General features: G+C 59.5%; 1 protein-coding gene across 1 annotated transcript; it reads right to left on the reverse strand.

The window, feature by feature from the left end:
- Window positions 1-67: 67 nt before the first annotated feature.
- Window positions 68-19,939, reverse strand: LOC137319412 (heterogeneous nuclear ribonucleoprotein C-like). Its single transcript, XM_067981629.1, has 8 exons — window positions 19,649-19,939; window positions 16,476-16,551; window positions 14,271-14,321; window positions 12,421-12,471; window positions 8,137-8,288; window positions 4,696-4,809; window positions 3,219-3,337; window positions 68-1,460 (listed from the first exon to the last, which is right to left on the reverse strand). Exons 1-8 carry the CDS (start codon window positions 19,902-19,904, stop codon window positions 1,377-1,379), a joined length of 903 nt encoding a protein of 300 aa, XP_067837730.1. The 5' UTR covers window positions 19,905-19,939; the 3' UTR covers window positions 68-1,376.
- Window positions 19,940-20,250: the final 311 nt, after the last annotated feature.

Consider the following 20,250-nt stretch of genomic DNA (forward strand, 5'->3'; position numbering starts at 1 on the left):
CGTCGGGGGAGGCGAGGGTGGGGAAGGGCACCCCCCACCACTGAACACGTCTCCTGTTTTTTTGGGGGGGGGGGGGAGGGCAGGGCCTTCGAGCGGGTTTGGAACAGAATTCGAAAGCAGAGGACTAGACGGCGAGTGTGCGGGCGGGCACGGGCAGGGGAAGATACCGTGGGGGGGTGGTGGGAAGGGGAGTTGGGGGGAGGGGACGCACCGCTGCCCGAGATCCCGGTCGAATAGTCAAACCCACCGGCAGCGACCAGGAAAAGCCCGGCTTGGAACTTTGAGAGGAAAAAAACGCACGGACGCACCACGAGCGGAGACGGGATAGAAACGGTCTCCTCCCGCCCCCGCCCACTCCACCGCCATCCACCCCGGCATCGGAAACCGGGCCCGGGGTCGGGGGGGGGGGGGGGGCAGGGCCGAAGGATTTTTTTTTGAGGGGGGGGGGGGTGGGGGGCGGACGGACGGTGGGAGAGGCCCCGCTGGAGCGGCTCGATTCGAAAGAGAGGGGCTGCTCGGGACGTCCCAGCTTGGGGTGGGGCGGGGGTTGGTCGGGTCTGAGGCGGAGGAGGTGGGAGGGCGATTATCAGGACGCGGTGCATGGGGTTCGGCCGCCCACCTGCCCCCTGTAGCGGGGTGGGGGCCGGCGAGCAGAGTTGAGACTTGCTTGCCGTCACCCGCAGCCCCAGAGCGTTCTCTGCAGACCCGTGCGGCCTCGAGGGGACCCGCAGTCGTCACGGGGAGCCCACCCCCTCCCCTCGAAGCGAGGCGGGCGGTTTAGGGGTCCAATCGATCGAGGGAAAGGGGACGATCCCGGGTTAAACTGCACCAGCGAAGCGAGGGCCGTGAACCGGGTTTTCCCCAAGACTATTAGCGTGGCAGAGAGAATATTTTTCTTTTTAAAAAAAAATAAGATTCCCTCCCCCTCGCGCCCCCATTAAAAGCCGCACCGCTCGACCGAGGAGCAGCCAGAACCAAGCACGCAGGAAGCTCAGAAAACAGTAGCCGAGTTTCTGCGGGAAGGGGACACTCACTGAGCTGGGGCTTTCCCTCCCGTTCCACACAAAAAAAAACCGCAGCGTTTTGGTCCAGTCGCGTTCTCCCAGGCGATGTAGCTCGCGGCTGCCCGAGAGACGGGGGACTGAGTGGGGGAGGGGGTGGAAGAAGAGAAGTGGGGCGGGGGGGGGGGGGGGGAAGGAGGGAGGGAGCGAGTGCCTGTCCCTTTAAGATGCCTCATTTAAATTCACAATAAAAATCCGCTTTCTCCGACAGAAGCTTTTTTTTTTAGAAAATAAAACTGACAAACGTGTAAAGATTGGGCGGGGGGAAAGGGGGGGGAGAGGGGGCGTTAAGTGGTGTCGGTCGGCTCAGCTAATCTAATGGTCGTTCTGGCTGTTGGTGTCGTCCCCGCCGTCTTCCTCGCCCTCCTCTTCCTCCTTCCGCCCTTTGCTGTCGTCCAGCTGCAAACAGAAAGGGCAGAGGGTCGGTTACCGTTACCGAGGATTCGTGTCAAATCGTCCTTCGGCGTGTGACAAGGCCCCGGGGCGTTCAGTGCCCGTCCCGAGTCGCCCCTCGGGAAGGTGGCGGCGAGCCGCCTTCTTGAACCGCCGCAGTCCGTGTGGTGAAGGTTCTCCCACAGTGCTGTTAGGGACACAATACTCCAGTTGTGGCCGAACCAGTGTTTTATATAAAGGTTCATCATAACCTCCTTGCTTTTGTACTCTGTGCCTCTATTTATAAGGCCCAGGATCCCGTATGCTTTTTTAACTACTTTCTCAACCTGCCCTGCCACCTTCAACGATTTGTGCACATAAACCCCCAGATCTCTCTGTTCCTGCACCCTTTTAGAATCGTGCCCTTTAGTTTATATTGCCTCTCCTCGTTCTTCCTACCGAAATGCATGACTTTGCACTTCTCTGCGTTAAATTTCATCTGCCACGTGTCCGCCCATTCCACCAGCCTGTCTATATCCTCTTGAAGTCTATCACTATCCTCCTCACTGTTCACTACACTTCCAAGTTTTGTGTCATCTGCAAATTTTGAAATGGTGCCCTGTGCACCCAAGTCCAAGTCATTAATATGTATCAAGATAAGCAGTGGTCCCAGCACCGACCCCTGGGGAACACCACTGTACACCTCCCTCCAGTCTGAAAAACAACCGTTCACCACTACTCTCTGTTTCCTGTCACTGAGCCAATTTCGTATCCGTGCTGCCGCTGCCCCTTTTATTCCATGGGCTTCAACTTTGCTGATAAGCCTATTATGTGGCACTTTATCAAACGCCTTTTGGAAGTCCATATACACAACAACAACCGCATTGCCCTCATCGACCCTCTCCGTTACCTCATCAAAACACTCAATCAGGTTAGTTAAACACGATTTGCCTTTAACAAATCCGTGCTGACTTTCCTTTATTAATCCCCACTCGTCCAAGTGACTGTTAATTCTGTCCCGGATTATCGATTCTAAAAGTTTCCCCACCACCGAGGTTAACCTGACTGGCCTGTAGTTGCTGGGTTTATCCTTACACCCTTCCTTTGAACAAGGGTGTAACATTTGCAATTCTCCAGTCCTCTGGCACCACCCCCGTATCTACGGATGTTTGGAAGATTATGGCCAGCACCTCCGCAATTTCCACCCTTACTTCCCTCAGCGACCTCGGATGCATCCCATCCGGACCGGGTGACCTATCGACTGTAAGTACAGCCAGCCTTTCTAGTACCTCTTCTATCAATTTTTAGCCCATCCAGTATCTCAACTACCTCCTCTTTTACTGTGACTTTGGCGGCATCTTCTTCCTCCAGAAGGCATCAATCTCTTTAGGGTCCGGTTTCCATGGGCGACAGACACCCCCACCCACCTCACCAAGGCCCCCTCCCTCAGCCGAGTAGCCCGTTCCCCAGTTTGTGATCCCCGGCAGGATATGCGACCACGGGGGGCATCACAGCCTGCCCAAACATGACCCTCAGGCACTTTCCAGCAGAGGTGGCTGCCTTGCGATCAGGGGGTTGGAATTCTTGACGGATTCTTTTCCCCCCAACACCCCAAGGCCAAATTGTAGCCCCCACCCCGCCCACTCACCCGGCTGGGGTCAGCTCACTCGGCAGAGCCCGGGGTGGGGGGGATAGGCCTCCGGTGGGGCTCAGTCCCCATCGCAGCGCGCTCCCTCCGCCCCACCCCACATGCCGTCCAGGATCGATCGAGGCGCTGGCTTCTACCTGCTCATCATCATCATCCAGGATGTCGCCTTCCTCTCCTGTCCCCTCGCTCTCGGCCTTCTTGGATTCACTCCCCACTTTGCTGCTGCCCCCCTCTTCCATTTTCTCACTCTTGACCTCTGTCCAGAGGAAAAACAGACAATTTAAATCAAAGGACTTCAGCATTGGAGGGGCCCACCTTCACAGTCGGGACCGGGGCCGGGGGGTGGGAGGGAGGTGGAGGAGTAAAAGGGAGGGCCTCGTGTCGGATATTCTCGCACCGGTCCCGGGGGGGAGGGGCCCCGAGTCGCACCGGTCCCGGGGGGAGGGGCCCCGAGTCGCACCTCTCCCGGGGGGGAGGGGCCCCGAGTCGCACCTGTCCCGGGGGGAGGAGCCCCGAATCGCACCTGTCCCGGGGGGAAGGTCCCCGAGTCGCACCTCTCCCGGGGGGAGGGGCCCCGAGTCGCACCTCTCCCGGGGGGGAGGGGCCCCGAGTCGCACCTGTTCCGGGGGCAGGGCCCCGAGTCGCACCTGTCCCGGGGGGGAGGGCCCCGAGTCGCACCTGTCCCGGGGGGGAGGGGCCCGAGTCGCACCTGTCCCGGGGGGGAGGGGCCCGAGTCGCACCTGTCCCGGGGGGGAGGGGCCCGAGTCGCACGTGTCCGGGGGGGAAGAGGCCCGAGTCGCACCTGTCCCGGGGGGGAGGGGCCCGAGTCGCACCTGTCAGGGGGGAGGGGCCCGAGTCGCACCTGTCAGGGGGGAGGGGCCCGAGTCGCACCTGTCAGGGGGGAGGGGCCCGAGTCGCACCTGTCCTGGGCGGAGGGGCCCCGAGTCTCACCTGTCCTGGGGGGAGGGGCCCCCGAGTCTCACCTGTCCTGGGGGGAGGGCCCCCCGAGTCTCACCTGTCCTGGGGGGAGGGGCCCCGAGTCTCACCTGTCCTGGGGGGAGGGGCCCCGAGTCTCACGTGTCCTGGGGGGAGGGGCCCCGAGTCTCACCTGTCTGGGGGGGAGGAGTCCGAGTCTCACCTGTCTGGGGGGAGGAGGGGTCTGAGTCTCACCTGTCTAGGGGGGAGGGGCCCGAGTCTCACCTGTCTGGGGGGAGGGGCCCGAGTCGCACCTGTCCGGGGGAGGGGCCCGAGTCGCACCTGTCCGGGGGGAGGGGCCCCGAGTCGCACCTGTCCGGGGGAGGGGCCCGAGTCGCACCTGTCTGGGGGGAGGGGCCCGAGTCGCACCTGTCTGGGGGGAGGGGCCCGAGTCGCACCTGTCTGGGGGGAGGGGCCCGAGTCTCACCTGTCTAGGGGGGAGGGGTCCGAGTCTCAACTGTCTGGGGGGAGGGGCCCGAATCTCATCTGTCTTGGGGGAGGGGCCCGAGTCTCACCTGTCTGGGGGGGAGGGGTCCGAGTCTCACCTGTCTGGGGAGGGGGGGGGTGAGGGGCCCGAGTCTCACCTGTCTGAGGGGGAAGGGTCTGCGTCTCACCTGTCGAGAAGGTATGTTTACTCACCGGTCTGGTTAGATTGCTCCTTCTCGATCTTCTCCAGACTGTCCAGGAGCGAGTCGACTTTACTCTTGATCAAGGTGAGCTCCTTCTTGATGGTGGCCAGGTCATTGGCTTTCACTGGACACAAGACGAGGGGTTAGCACAACAAGAATGGGGCGAAGGGAGTTCGGGAATAAGACCCAGCCCTGAACTTCCCACACCATCGGCCCATCCTCAACACATCACTTTTACTGATTGGTCAGAGCGTAACACCAGGCTGACCAAAAAGGCGTCAGACACTGACCTTTCACCCTCCGGGACCTGGGGTCAAATCCAGCCCCAGTCAGAGGGGATGAAGGTCGCCCCTCTCTGATAGAGATGGATTTATTCTGAATCTAACCCGTGCTGTACCTGCCCTGGGAGTGTTTGATGGGACAGTGTTTATTCGTTCATGGGATGTGGGCGTCGCTGGCGAGGCCGGCATTTATTGCCCATCCCTAATTGCCCTTGAGAAGGTGGTGGTGAGCCGCCTTCTTGAACCGCTGCAGTCCGTGTGGTGAAGGTTCTCCCACAGTGCTGTTCGGAAGGGAGTTCCAGGATTTTGACCCAGCGACGATGAAGGAACGGCCGATATATTTCCAAGTCAGGATGGTGTGTGACTTGGAGGGGAACGTGCAGGTGGTGTTGTTCCCATGTACCTGCTGCTCTTGTCCTTCTAGGTGGTAGAGGTCGTGGGTTTGGGAGGTGCTGTTGAAGAAGCCTTGGCGAGTTGCTGCAATGTATCCTGTGGATGGTACACACTGCAGCCACGGTGCGCCGGTGGTGAAGGGAGTGAATGTTTAGGGTGGTGGATGGGGTGCCAATCAAGCTGGCTGCTTTGTCCTGGATGGTGTTGAGCTTCTTGAGTGTTGTTGGAGCTGCACTCATCCAGGCAAGTGGAGAGTATTCCATCACACTCCTGACTTGTGCCTTGTAGATGTTGGAAAGGCTTTGTGGAGTCAGGAGGTGAGTCACTCGCCGCAGAATACCCAGCCTCTGACCTGCTCTTGTAGCCACAGTATTTATGTGGCTGGTCCAGTTAAGTTTCTGGTCAATGGTGACCCCCAGGATGTTGATGGTGGGGGATTCGGTGATGGTAATGCCGTTGAATGTCAAGGGGAGGTGGTTAGACTCTCTCTTGTTGGAGATGGTCATTGCCTGGCACTTATCTGGCGCGAATGTTACTTGCCACTCATCAGCCCAAGCCTGGATGTTGTCCAGGTCTTGCTGCATGCGGGCACGGACTGCTTCATTAGCTGAGAGGTTGTGAATGGAACTGAACACTGTGCAATCATCAGCGAACATCCCCATTTCTAACTTTATGATGGAGGGAAGGTCATTGATGAAGCAGCTGAAGATGGTTGGGCCTAGGACACTGCCCTGAGGAACTCCTGCAGCAATGCCCTGGGGCTGAGATGATTGGCCTCCAACAACCACTACCATCTTCCTTTGTGCTAGGTACGACTCCAGCCACTGGAGAATTTTCCCTCTGATTCCCATTGACTTCAATTTTACTCGGGCTCCTTGGTGCCACACTCGGTCAAATGCTGCCTTGATGTCAAGGGCAGTCACTCTCACCTCACCTCTGGAATTCAGCTCTTTTGTCCATGTTTGGACCAAGGCTGCAATGAGGTCTGGAGCCGAGTGGTCCTGGCTGAACTCAAACTGAGCATCGGTGAGCAGGTTAGTGGTGAGTGCAGAGGGAGTGTAGAGTGCAGAAGGAGCTTCACTCTGCATCGAACCCGTGCTGTACCTACCCTGGGAGTGTTTGACGGGACAGTGTAGAGGGAGCTTTACTCTGTATCTAACCCTGTACCTGCCCTGGGAGTGTTTGATGGGACAGTGTAGAAGGAGCTTTACTCTGTATCTAACCCGTGCTGTACCTGCCCTGGGAGTGTTCGATGGGACAGTGTAGAGGGAGCTTTACTCTGTATCTAACCCTGTACCTGCCCTGGGAGTGTTTGATGGGACAGTGTAGAAGGAGCTTTACTCTGTATCTAACCCATGCTGTACCTGCCCTGGGAGTGTTTGACAGGACAGTGTAGAGGGAGCTTTACTCTGTATCTAACCCTGTACCTGCCCTGGGAGTGTTTGATGGGACAGTGTAGAGGGAGTTTTACTCTGTATCTAACCCGTGCTGTACCTGTCCTGGGAGTGTTTGACGGGACAGTGTAGAGGGAGCTTTACTCTGTATCTAACCCTGTACCTGCCCTGGGAGTGTTTGATGGGACAGTGTAGAGGGAGCTTTACTCTGTATCTAACCCGTGCTGCACATGCCCTGGGAGTGTTTGACGGGACGGTGTAGAGGGAGCTTTACTCTGTATCTAACCCTGTAACTGGCCTGGGAGTGTTTGATGGGACAGTGTAGAGGGAGCTTTACTCTGTATCTAACCCGTGCTGCACCTGCCCTGGGAGTGTTTGATGGGACAGTGTAGAGGGAGCTTTACTCTGTATCTAACCCTGTCCCTGCCCTGGGAGTGTTTGATGGGACAGTGTAGAGGGAGCTTTACTCTGTATCTAACCCTGTACCTGCCCTGGGAGTGTTTGATGGGACAGTGTAGAGGGAGCTTGACTCTGTATCTAACCCGTGCTGCACATGCCCTGGGAGTGTTTGACGGGACGGTGTAGAGGGAGCTTTACTCTGTATCTAACCCTGTACCTGCCCTGGGAGTGTTTGATGGGACAGTGTAGAGGGAGCTTTACTCTGTATCTAACCCTGTACCTGCCCTGGGAGTGTTTGATGGGACAGTGTAGAGGGAGCTTTACTCTGTATCTCACCCTGTACCTGCCCTGGGAGTGTTTGATGGGACAGTGTAGAGGGAGCTTTACTCTGTATCTAACCCGTGCTGCACATGCCCTGGGAGTGTTTGACGGGACGGTGTCGAGGGAGCTTTACTCTGTATCTAACCCTGTACCTGCCCTGGGAGTGTTTGATGGGACAGTGTCGAGGGAGCTTTACTCTGTATCTAACCCTGTACCTGCCCTGGGAGTGTTTGATGGGACAGTGTAGAGGGAGCTTTACTCTGTATCTCACCCTGTACCTGCCCTGGGAGTGTTTGATGGGACAGTGTAGAGGGAGCTTTACTCTGTATCTAACCCTGTACCTGCCCTGGGAGTGTTTGATGAGACAGTGTAGAGGGAGCTTTACTCTGTATCTAACCCTGTACCTGCCCTGGGAGTGTTTGATGGGACAGTGTAGAGGGAGCTTTACTCTGTATCTCACCCTGTACCTGCCCTGGGAGTGTTTGATGGGACAGTGTAGAGGGAGCTTTACTCTGTATCTAACCCGTGCTGCACATGCCCTGGGAGTGTTTGACGGGACGGTGTCGAGGGAGCTTTACTCTGTATCTAACCCTGTACCTGCCCTGGGAGTGTTTGATGGGACAGTGTAGAGGGAGCTTTACTCTGTATCTCCGAAGCCTGTACCTGGTTTTCCTGACGCCGCTGATTTTTGCCCAGACTTGGTGTTGAAACTTCCTTTGCCTCTTCGCGGCACGGGGACCGTGACACGCGGGCGCTTGGCGATTGTCACCGGCCGGGGCAGAGGGGGTGGCACCCGGCTCGGGTAGGGGTACATCCTGTGAGGGAGGAGAGACACAAGTTAGTGCGGTTCTCGGGGTGCGCCCGCCCGCGGCCCCACCTCCCCTTCCCCACAGTACGGGTTTTGTAATGGAACGGTCCTGAGCACGACTTCAAATATTGGGGCAAGCCCCAGCCCAGTGACAGCTTGGCTCGATTGGTCTCACTCCCGCCACCGAGTCAGAAGGTCGTGGGTTTGAGTCCCCACTCCTGAGACTCGAGCCCCATAATCCAGGGCCAACACTCCCCGGTGTCAGTATTGAGGGAGCGCCGCACTGTTGGAGGGTCGGTATTGAGGGAGCGCCGCACTGTCGGAGGGTCGGTACTGAGGGAGCGCCGCACTGTCGGAGGGTCGGTACTGAGGGAGCGCCGCACTGTCGGAGGGTCGGTACTGAGGGAGCGCCGCACTGTCAGAGGGGCAGTACTGAGGGAGCGCTGCACTGTCGGAGGGGCAGTACTGAGGGAGCGCCGCACTGTCGGAGGGTCAGTACTGAGGGAGCGCTGCACTGTCGGAGGGGCAGTACTGAGGGAGCGCCGCACTGTCGGAGGGGCAATACTGAGGGAGCGCCGCGCTGTCGGAGGGTCAGTACTGAGGGAGCGTCGCACTGTCGGAGGGTCAGTACTGAGGGAGCGCTGCACTGTCGGAGGGGCAGTACCGAGGGAGCGCCGCACTGTCGGAGGGGCAGTACTGAGGGAGCGCCGCACGATCGGAGGGGCAGTACTGAGGGAGCGCCGCACGATCGGAGGGGCAGTACTGAGGGAGCGCCGCACTGTCGGAGGGGCAGTACTGAGGGAGCGCCGCACTGTCGGAGGGGCAGTACTGAGGGAGCGCCGGACCGTCGGAGGGTCAGTACTGAGGGAGCGCCGCACTGTCGGAGGGTCAGTACTGAGGGAGCGCCGCACTGTCGGAGGGGCAGTACTGAGGGAGTGCCGCACTGTCGGAGGGTCAGTACTGAGGGAGCGCCGCACTGTCGGAGGGTCAGTACTGAGGGAGCGCCGCACTGTCGGAGGGTCAGTACTGAGGGAGCGCCGCACTGTCGGCGGGTCAGTCCTGAGGGAGCGCTGCACTATCGGAGGCGCCGTCTTTCGGATGAGACGTTAAACCAAGGGGCCCCCGTCTGCCCCTCTCAGGTGGATGTAAAAGATCCCACGGCCACTATTGGAAGAAGAGCAGTGGGGAGTTCTCCCCGGTGTCCTGGGGCCGATATTTATCCCTCAAAAAACAGATGAATGGGTCATTCGTCTCAGTGCTGGCTTGTGGGATCTTGCTGACTGCTGTGTTCGCCTGAATGACAACAGTGACTACACTTTGAAACTGATCCAACAATGGTTAAGCGCTTTCGGACGTGAATGTCGTTTCATGTAGTTCTCACTCACAGGCCTCTCTCTCCGTCCCCTCTCCAGGGTCCAGCCGTCTCCCATTCCCCCGACCCCTGGTGTCACAGCCTCGAAAATCCTCCTTCCTGCTGACGTTTCTCACCCCTCAGCTCCCGAACGCCCCGATTCCCAACTGGGGTCCCCAGGTGGGCCACAGAGTGTCCTCCCCGCCAAGTGTGACCCCCACCCCCACCCCAGACAGTGGACTTGAGTCCAACCCCCTCCTCAGCCGACGACCATAGACGTTTCACTGGGGGGAAGTTCACTGAGCATTAAGAACACTGGCTGATTCTTCCCCAAATCCACACTCAAGGGTTTGCAGTGACCCACTTGTACTCCCCTTACCGTCCGCACCCGTACCCACCACCCCCCCAACTGGGATCAAATCATTCATGTCCCGCTCTCTCCCCATAGTCCTGTATCAATCCCAAACTAATCCCACTGCCCCACTCTCCCCATAGCCCTGTATCAATCCCAAACTAATCCCACTGTCCCGCTCTCTCCCCATAGCCCTGTATCAATCCCAAACTAATCCCACTACCCCACTCTCTCCCCATAGCCCTGTATCAATCCCAAACTAATCCCACTACCCCGCTCTCTCCCCATAGCCCTGTATCAATCCCAAACTAATCCCACTGCCCCACTCTCTCCCCAATGCCCTGTATCAATCCCAAACTAATCCCACTACCTCACTCTCTCCCCATAGTCCTGTATCAATCCCAAACTAATCCCACTGCCCCACTCTCTCCCCAATGCCCTGTATCAATCCCAAACTAATCCCACTACCCCACTCTCTCCCCATAGTCCTGTATCAATCCCAAACTAATCCCACTGCCCCACTCTCTCCCCAATGCCCTGTATCAATCCCAAACTAATCCCACTGCCCCACTCTCTCCCCATAGCCCTGTATCAATCCCAAACTAATCCCACTGCCCCGCGCTCTCCCCATAGCCCTGTATCAATCCCAAACTAATCCCACTGCCCCGCTCTCTCCCCATAGCCCTGTATCAATCCCCAAACTAATCCCACTGCCCCGCGCTCTCCCCATAGCCCTGTATCAATCCCAAACTAATCCCACTGCCCCGCTCTCTCCCCATAGCCCTGTATCAATCCCAAACTAATCCCACTGCCCCGCTCTCTCCCCATAGCCCTGTATCAATCCCAAACTAATCCCACTGCCCCACTCTCTCCCCATGGCCCTGTATCAATCCCAAACTAATCCCACTGCCCCGCTCTCTCCCCATAGCCCTGTATCAATCCCAAACTAATCCCACTGCCCCACTCTCTCCCCATGGTCCTGTATCAATCCCAAACTAATCCCACTGCCCCACTCTCTCCCCATGGCCCTGTATCAATCCCAAACTAATCCCACTGCCCCACTCTCTCCCCATAGCCCTGTATCAATCCCAAACTAATCCCACTGCCCCACTCTCTCCCCATAGCCCTGTATCAATCCCAAACTAATCCCACTGCCCCACTCTCTCCCCATGGTCCTGTATCAATCCCCAAACTAATCCCACTGTCCCGCTCTCTCCCCATGGCCCTGTATCAATCCCAAACTAATCCCACTGTCCCGCTCTCTCCCCATGGCCCTGTATCAATCCCAAACTAATCCCACTGTCCCGCTCTCTCCCCATGGCCCTGTATCAATCCCAAACTAATCCCACTGCCCCACTCTCTCCCCATAGCCCTGTATCAATCCCAAACTAATCCCACTGCCCCACTCTCTCCCCATAGCCCTGTATCAATCCCAAACTAATCCCACTGCCCCACTCTCTCCCCACAGTCCTGTATCAATCCCCAAACTAATCCCACTGTCCCGCTCTCTCCCCATGGCCCTGTATCAATCCCAAACTAATCCCACTGCCCCACTCTCTCCCCATAGCCCTGTATCAATCCCAAACTAATCCCACTGCCCCACTCTCTCCCCATAGCCCTGTATCAATCCCAAACTAATCCCACTGCGCCACTCTCTCCCCATAGCCCTGTATCAATCCCAAACTAATCCCACTGCCCCACTCTCTCCCCATAGCCCTGTATCAATCCCAAACTAATCCCACTGCCCCACTCTCTCCCCATAGCCCTGTATCAATCCCAAACTAATCCCACTGCCCCACTCTCTCCCCATAGCCCTGTATCAATCCCAAACTAATCCCACTGCCCCACTCTCTCCCCATGGTCCTGTATCAATCCCCAAACTAATCCCACTGTCCCGCTCTCTCCCCATGGCCCTGTATCAATCCCCAAACTAATCCCACTGCCCCACTCTCTCTCCCCATGGCCCTGTATCAATCCCAAACTAATCCCACTGCCCCACTCTCTCTCCCCATGGCCCTGTATCAATCCCCAAACTAATCCCACTGCCCTGAGATTTGAGGTGATGCTCCTGGAGGTGTCTGGATCTAACCGTACTCGCACGACACGACGATAATGGGGTTGTTGACTAAGCACAGAAATCAATTTCCATCCATTAGTCTATGACAGACCCACTCACAGAATCTTACAGCACAGAAGGAGGCCGTTCGGCCCATCATGCCTGTGCCGGCTCTTCGAAAGAAATTAGTCCCACTCCCCTGCTCTTTCTCCATCGCCCTGTAAATTGTCCCATTTCAAGTATTTATCCAATTACCGTATAAAAGTTACTATTGAATTGGTTTACGCATTGAATTCAGGACCTCCGTCTAAACGCCGCGCGGGGGGCCCGTCTGGGCGGCGGCCAGACGCGCCCCGGCTGGAAGAAAGCTGAAAGGGTACCTGGTTAGCGATGGAATCTCGTATCCCTCCGACTGCCTGCTTGGGGGGGCACTGGGTGGGCAAAGTAAAAAAGGGCACAAGTTTTACACCAGTCTCTTCACCCACAGATCACCCTGCGTTCAGAGACCCACAGACTCGGCTCTCCCCCCGCGCCCGCAGACGCGGCTCTCCCCCGCGCCCGCAGACTCGGCTCTCCCCCCGCGCCCACAGACTCGGCTCTCCCCCCGCGCCCGCAGACTCGGCTCTCCCCCCGCGCCCACAGACTCGGCTCTCCCCCCGCGCCCACAGACGCGGCTCTCCCCCCGCGCCCACAGACGCGGCTCTCCCCCCGCGCCCACAGACTCGGCTCTCCCCCCGCCCGCAGACTCGGCTCTCCCCCCGCGCCCGCAGACTCGGCTCTCCCCCCGCGCCCGCAGACTCGGCTCTCCCCCCGCCCGCAGACGCGGCTCTCCCCCCGCGCCCGCAGACTCGGCTCTCCCCCCGCCCACAGACTCGGCTCTCCCCCCGCCCGCAGACTCGGCTCTCCCCCCGCGCCCGCAGACTCGGCTCTCCCCCCGCGCCCGCAGACTCGGCTCTCCCCCCGCCCGCAGACGCGGCTCTCCCCCCGCCCGCAGACTCGGCTCTCCCCCCGCCCGCAGACGTGGCTCTCCCCCCGCGCCCGCAGACTCGGCTCTCCCCCCGCGCCCGCAGACTCGGCTCTCCCCCCGCCCGCAGACGCGGCTCTCCCCCCGCCCGCAGACGCGGCTCTCCCCCCGCCCGCAGACGTGGCTCTCCCCCGCGCCCGCAGACTCGGCTCTCCCCCCGCCCGCAGACTCGGCTCTCCCCCCGCGCCCGCAGACTCGGCTCTCCCCCCGCGCCCACAGACGCGGCTCTACCCCGCGCGCCCACTGACGCGGCTCTCCCCCGCGCGCCCACAGACGCGGCTCTACCCCGCGCACCCACCTGCTTTGTAACCCCTCGGGGAGGGGGCTCGACGGAGGAGAGTGTGGAGCGCACGGGAGGAGAGCGAGGGGAGCACGGAGACGGGAGGAGAGCGAGGGGAGTGCGGAGACGGGAGGAGAGCGAGGGGAGTGCGGACTCGGGAGGAGAGCGAGGGGAGTGCGGACTCGGGAGGAGAGCGAGGGGAGTGCGGAGACGGGAGGAGAGCGAGGGGAGTGCGGAGACGGGAGGAGAGCGAGGGGAGTGCGGAGACGGGAGGAGAGCGAGGGGAGTGCGGACTCGGGAGGAGAGCGAGGGGAGTGCGGACTCGGGAGGAGAGCGAGGGGAGTGCGGAGACGGGAGGAGAGCGAGGGGAGCGCGGACTCGGGAGGAGAGCGAGGGGAGTGCGGAGACGGGAGGAAAGCGAGGGGAGTGCGGGCTCGGGAGGTGAGCGAGGGGAGTGCGGGCTCGGGAGGTGAGCGAGGGGAGTGCGGGCTCGGGAGGAGAGCGAGGGGAGTGCGGGCTCGGGAGGAGAGCGAGGGGAGTGTGGAGACGGGAGGAGAGCGAGGGGGGTGCGGAGACGGGAGGAGAGCGAGGGGGGTGCGGAGACGGGAGGAGAGCGAGGGGGGTGCGGAGACGGGAGGAGAGCGAGGGGTGTGCGAACTCGGGAGGAGAGCGAGGGGAGTGCGGACACGGGAGGTGAGCGAGGGGAGTGCGGAGACGGGAGGAGAGCGAGGGGAGTGCGGAGACGGGAGGAGAGCGAGGGGAGTGCGGACTCGGGAGGAGAGCGAGGGGAGTGCGGACTCGGGAGGAGAGCGAGGGGAGTGCGGAGACGGGAGGAGAGGGGGGGCTCACGGGCGGAGAGCGTGGAACAGAAGAGTCAGGCGCATGCACAAACCCAACCATCGGCACTCAGGCAGACGCTCTCTTACCTATCGTAAAAGTCACTCCTGTAATAGTCGTAGTCGAGGTCAGACGTGGACCTGTGAACACAAACAGGAGGCCGTTTCCAACAAGGAAGAAACAGTTCGTGCACAGACAGGGTCACGGCCACAGCCTCAGCCGCCCTGGATCTGCGCCGCATTTCAGAGAGTGGCATTTAAACACTCTCCCCATGGCCCACCTCAGCCACAGTGCGATTGGACCGGTTATCAGTCAGCGGAGAGAGAGAGACTGAGAGAGAGAGTGAGAGAGACAGAGACCGACAGACAGACAGAGGGAGACACAGAGAGAGGTAAAGTGAGAGACAGAGAGAGAGGGGGACACAGAGAGAGATAGAGTGAGAGAGAGAGAGATAGAGAGACAGAGACAGAGACAGAGAGAGTGAGAGAGAGAGAGAGAGAGAGAGAGAGACAGACAGACAGAGAGAGAGAGACAGACAGACAGAGAGGGAGAGACAGACAGACAGAGAGGTAAAGTGAGAGACAGAGAGAGAGAGGGACACAGAGAGAGATCGAGTGAGAGAGAGAGAGATAGAGAGACAGAGACAGAGACAGAGAGAGTGAGAGAGAGAGAGAGAGAGAAAGGGAGAGAGTGAGAGAGAGAGAGACAGAGACAGAGATAGACAGAGAGAAAGACAGAAAGGAGAGAGACAGTGAGAGAGTGAGAGGGACAGATAGACAGAGATAGAGGGAGAGAGACAGAGAGACAGATAGAGACAGAGATAGACAGAGAGAAAGACAGAAAGGAGAGAGACAGAGTGAGAGAGAGAAACTCAGTGAGCGAGAGTGTGAGAGAGACACACAGAATGAGAGAGAGAGACACACAGGGACAAAAAGAGAGAGACACACAGGGACAAAAAGAGAGAGACAGAGTGAGAGTGAGAGTGAGAGTGAGAGTGAGAGACTGAAATAGATGGAAATAAAGACATTTACACACAGACTATAGTCAGAGGTATAATCCCCTCGTTCACAGACGCACCAGTTCAGCTAGAGGGGCGATGACTGATGACTGACCCCTCCCTCCTCCACAGTTGTTGCCCATTGAGACAGACGATGCCTTTTGCCCCGTACACACAGGGAGGAGAGAGGTGACCCCTCCCCCCCCCCACAAAACAGTGGCCGGAGCCACAGCCCGCAGAAACCCCACCCCCGCCAGCTCCTCAATCACGGGCTCCGCGCCCACGCTGCACGAGCACACAGAGCCACAGCGAGGGTCAGTCGTGGCACCGGACCCCGGCTCCACCTCCCGGCCGGCCGCCGGCCTGCGGGGCGGGGGTGGCAGTGAAGAGCGGCCCTCCTCGTGCTGCACTGCCCCCCCCGCTTCAGCAACCGCCAAACAAGGGGGCTCGGGGACCTGGTAATGGCCTGGGACTGGGGTGGGAGGGAACCTGGGCCCAGGGTGGGGCTGGGGGACTGGGAGATGGGCGACTGCGGACCGGGCCTGCTCCGTTACTTTAAGACCGGGAGGATAATGCTGTTTGAAAAAGGCCTGTGGGATCCTAGGCCGAATAAACAGGGGCAACCCGGAAACAAACCCTGGGTGGGGCCCGTTTCGGGTCGCCCTGCCTGATGGTGGGGTAGGTCCCAGGGTCCTCTCTCACGACTTCATTTCGAGGATTTCATTTCCACATCGTTCACCTGAGGAAGGAGGTAGCCTCCGAAAGCTTGTGAATTTAAAATAAAATTGCTGGACTATAACTTGGTGTCGTAAAATTGTTTACAATTGTCAACCCCAGTCCATCACCGGCATCTCCACATCAGGACCATATCAGGAAATACTGAACAGACTGGGGCTCTTTTCTCTCGAAAGGAGAAGACTGAGGGGTGACCTGATAGAGGTCTTTAAAATTATGAAAAGGTTTGACAGGGTAGACGTAGAGAAGATGTTTCCACTTGTGGGGGGGAGACCAGAACTAGAAGGACATCAATATAAGATAGTCGCTAATAAATCCAATCGGGAATTCAGGAGAAACTTCTTTCCCCAGAGAGCGGTGAGAATGTGGAACTCGCTCCCACAAGGAGCAGTCGAGGTGAATAGTGGAGATGGATTTAAGGGGAAGCTCGATAAACACATGAGGGAGAAAGGAATAGAAGGAGATGCTGATGGGGTGAGATGAAGTAGGGAGGGAGGAGGCTCGTGTGGAGCATAAACACCAGCACGGAGCAGTTGGGCCGAATGGCCTGTACGTAACTCACCCATACATGTCAGAAGCCGATCTCTTCTGGCCGCTCTTTGGCCTGTTTGGTTTGGGCTCCCCGGCTAGGTTGATGTCTGGAACGCAAGAGAGGCAGAGTCAACGGCAGCTCGCTCAGAGGGAAGTTGTAACCGCAGGCGGGAGACCCGTGTGGTGTTGGTGGGGTGGGTCTCTCTCTCACACACACACACACACACACACACGACGGAGTATTCATGGCCATCAAACCAGAGTTGTTCCCCAACACGGACCCTGGGTTTCCGGACTGAGGAGACAGGTGACAACTGTACGTCGCCCGCTCCCCACCACGGTTTCTCCCCCTCGGATGTGTCAGTCCCACTCTCCAAGTCAGAAGGTCGTGGGTTCGAGTCCCCGCTCCAGAGACTCGAGCCCCATAATCCAGGGCCGACACTCCCCCCGGTGCCGGTACTGAGGGAGCGCCGCACCGTCAGAGTTGCCGTCTTTCAGATGAGATGTAAACCCGGGGCCCCATTTGCCCCAATCAGGTGGACGTAAAAGATCCCATGGCCTCCAGTTGAAGAACATAAGAAATAGGAGAGAGTGGGCCATTCGGCCCCTCGAGCCTGCTCCCCCATTCAATCAGATCACGGCTGATCTTCGACCTCAACTCCAGTTTCCCGCCCGATCCCCCATATCCCTTGATTCCCCTAGAGTCCAGAAATCCATCGATCTCAGTCTTGAATATACTCAATGACTGAGCATCCACAGCCCTCTGGGGTAGAGAATTCCAAAGATTCACAACCCTCTGAGTGAAGAAATTCCTCCTCATCTCAGTCCTAAATGGCCAGAAGGCCAAGGCAGAACCTCTTCACAGAGATAGATTTCTAGACACAGAAGGCATCAAGGGGTATGGGGAGAGAGCGGGAATATGGTATTGAGATAGAGGATCAGCCATGATCATATTGAATGGGGGGAGCAGGCTCGAAGGGCCGAATGGCCTACTCCTGCTCCTAGTTTCTATGTTTCTTCTTTGAAATTCTCGGTCAAAGGACTCGCCATTTCCCAGGGGTCAGGCCCCGCCATTTCAGGTGGGAAGTGGCCTTCTCCAGGAGCAGGCCAGGCTCCTTTAACCCCCTGAGCTGCTCCGGCTCTCTCCTCTCACACACCCCCACCTCTCCCACCTGCCGCCCTGCTCTGTGCCTCAGCTCCATAAACACGCCAGCACTCACCCCCAGAAAACCAAGCTGAGTAGGACTGCACCTATCCAAGGCACGGGAACACTGGGCTAAACCATTCACTTGTCAAGGAGACAGGCACAGAAACGAGGGGAGGGAGAGAAAGGTTGAGGGTGAGGGAGAGAAAGGTTGAGGGGGAGGGAGAGAAAGGTTGAGGGGGAGGGAGAGAAAGGTTGAGGGGGAGGGAGAGAAAGGTTGAGGGGGAGGGAGAGAAAGGTTGAGGGGGAGGGAGAGAAAGGGTGAGGGTGAGGGAGAGAGATGGCGAGGTGAGGGCGAGGGGGGGCGAGGGAGAGCGAGGGGGGCAAGGGAGAGCTAGGGGAGCAATGGGGCGAGAGAGGGCGAGGGAGAGAGACGGGGCGAGGGAGAGAGGGGGTGCGAGGGGTGGTGAGGGAGGGCGAGGGGTGGCGAGGGAGGGCGAGGGAGAGCGAGGGGTGGCGAGGGAGAGCGAGGGGTGGCGAGGGAGAGCGAGGGGTGGCGAGGGAGTGGCGAGGGAGAGAGAGGGGGGCGAGGGAGAGAGAGGGGGCGAGGGAGAGAGAGGGGGGCGAGGGAGAGAGGGGGGCGAGGGAGAGAGAGAGAGAGGGGGGCGAGGGAGAGAGGGGGGGCGAGGGAGAAAGAGGGGGGCGAGGGAGAGAGAGGGGACGAGGGAGAGAGAGGGGGGCGAGGGAGAGAGAGGGGGGCGAGGGAGAGAGAGGGGGGCGAGGGAGAGAGAGGGGGGCGAGGGAGAGAGAGGGGGGCGAGGGAGAGAGAGGGGGCGAGGGAGAGAGAGGGGGGGCAAGGGAGAGAGAGGGGGGCGAGGGAGAGGGGGGCGAGGGAGAGAGAGGGGGCGAGGGAGAGAGAGAGGGGGCGAGGGAGAGAGAGGGGCGAGGGAGAGAGAGAGGGGGGCGAGGGAGAGAGAGAGGGGGGCGAGGGAGAGAGAGAGGGGGGGCGAGGGAGAGAGAGAGGGGGGCGAGGGAGAGAGAGAGGGGGGCGAGGGAGAGAGAGAGAGGGGGGGCGAGGGAGAGAGAGAGGGGGGCGAGGGAGAGAGAGAGGGGGGCGAGGGAGAGAGAGAGGGGGGCGAGGGAGAGAGAGAGGGGGGCGAGGGAGAGAGAGAGGGGGGGTGAGGGAGAGAGAGAGGGGGGCGAGGGAGGGAGAGAGGGGGGGCGAGGGAGAGAGAGAGAGGGGGGCGAGGGAGAGAGAGAGGGGGGCGAGGGAGAGAGAGAGGGGGAGCGAAGAGAGCGAGGGAGAGCGAAGAGAGCGAGGGAGAGCGAAGAGAGCGAGGGAGAGAGAGGGCAGCGAGGGAGAGAGAGGGGGGCGAGGGAGAGAGAGGGGCAAGGGAGAGAGAGAGGGGGGGCAAGGGAGAGAGAGAGGGGGGCGAGGAGGGAGAGAGAGAGGGGGGCGAGGGAGAGAGAGAGGGGGGCGAGGGAGAGAGAGGGGGCGAGGGAGAGAGAGGGGGGCGAGGGAGAGAGAGGGGGGCGAGGGGAGTCGAGGGCGAGCGAGGTGGGGTCGCACTCTCGTCTCTGAGTCACGAAGGCCGTGGGTTCGAGCCCCCACTCCAGAGACTTTAACCCATAATCCAGGGTCGTCACGCCCCCCGGTACTGAGGGAGCGCTGCAACTGTCGGAGGTCCCGACTTTCGGGATGAGACGTTAAACCCCAGGCTGCCCCTCTCGGGCGCACGTTAAAGATCCCACGGCCAATCTCTGGAAGTTCTCCCTGGTGTCCTGGGGCCAATATTTATCCCTAAAGCAAACAGACGATTATCACAGGTCATTCATCACATTGCCGACTGTGGGATCTTGCTGTGCGCAAATCGGGGCGGGGGCGGGGCGGGGGCCTGCCTCGTTTCCCTACATGAGCAGTGACCGCACCTCAAAAGAAAAGAGTCGCTCATTTGGCTGCGAAACGCTTTGGGGCGCCCTGAGGTGGCGAACGGCATTGACGCAAGTCCTTTCTTTCAGTCTCTCCGCCCCCCCACCCCCCGCCACCACCTCTCGCTTACCCAGCGGCTGCCCGGCGATGATCCTGCCGTCCTCCGTCGCCACGGCAGTCCGGGCGGTCCTCTCGTTGGCGTACTGGACGAAGGCGTAGCCCTTGTGCACCGAGCAGCCCACAATCTTTCCGTACTTGGCGAAGAGGCCCTCCACGTCCGACTTCTTCACCACCGCCGTGTTCAGGTTGCCGATAAAAACCCGGGAGTTCAGGGAACGCGGGTCGTTCTTGTTGGTCACATTGCTGGCCATCAGTTTGGCGGCCATGAGGCTGTCGTACCCCTGGGGGTGATGGTGGGGTGGGGTGGGTTTTGGGGGGGGGGGGGGGGGGCGGGGGGAGGGGGGAAGGAGGAGGGGTTTAAAAAAAAAAGAAGGAAAGAAAAATGAGTGCTGAAATTTCCTCTTCCTCCTCCAATTCCGGCCTCTTGCCCATCCCCCGATTTTAATCGCTCCGCCATTGGCGGCCGTGCCTTCAGCTGCCTGGGCCCCGAGCTCTGGAATTCCCTCTCTAAACCTCTCCGCCTCTCTCTCTCTCCTCCTTTAAGACGCTCCTTAAAAAGTACCTCTTTGACCGAGCTTTTGCTCACGTATCTCCTTACGTTTGATAATCGCC

This window comes from Heptranchias perlo, unplaced genomic scaffold (genome assembly GCF_035084215.1).
Source record: "Heptranchias perlo isolate sHepPer1 unplaced genomic scaffold, sHepPer1.hap1 HAP1_SCAFFOLD_840, whole genome shotgun sequence".
Lineage (NCBI taxonomy): Eukaryota > Metazoa > Chordata > Chondrichthyes > Hexanchiformes > Hexanchidae > Heptranchias > Heptranchias perlo.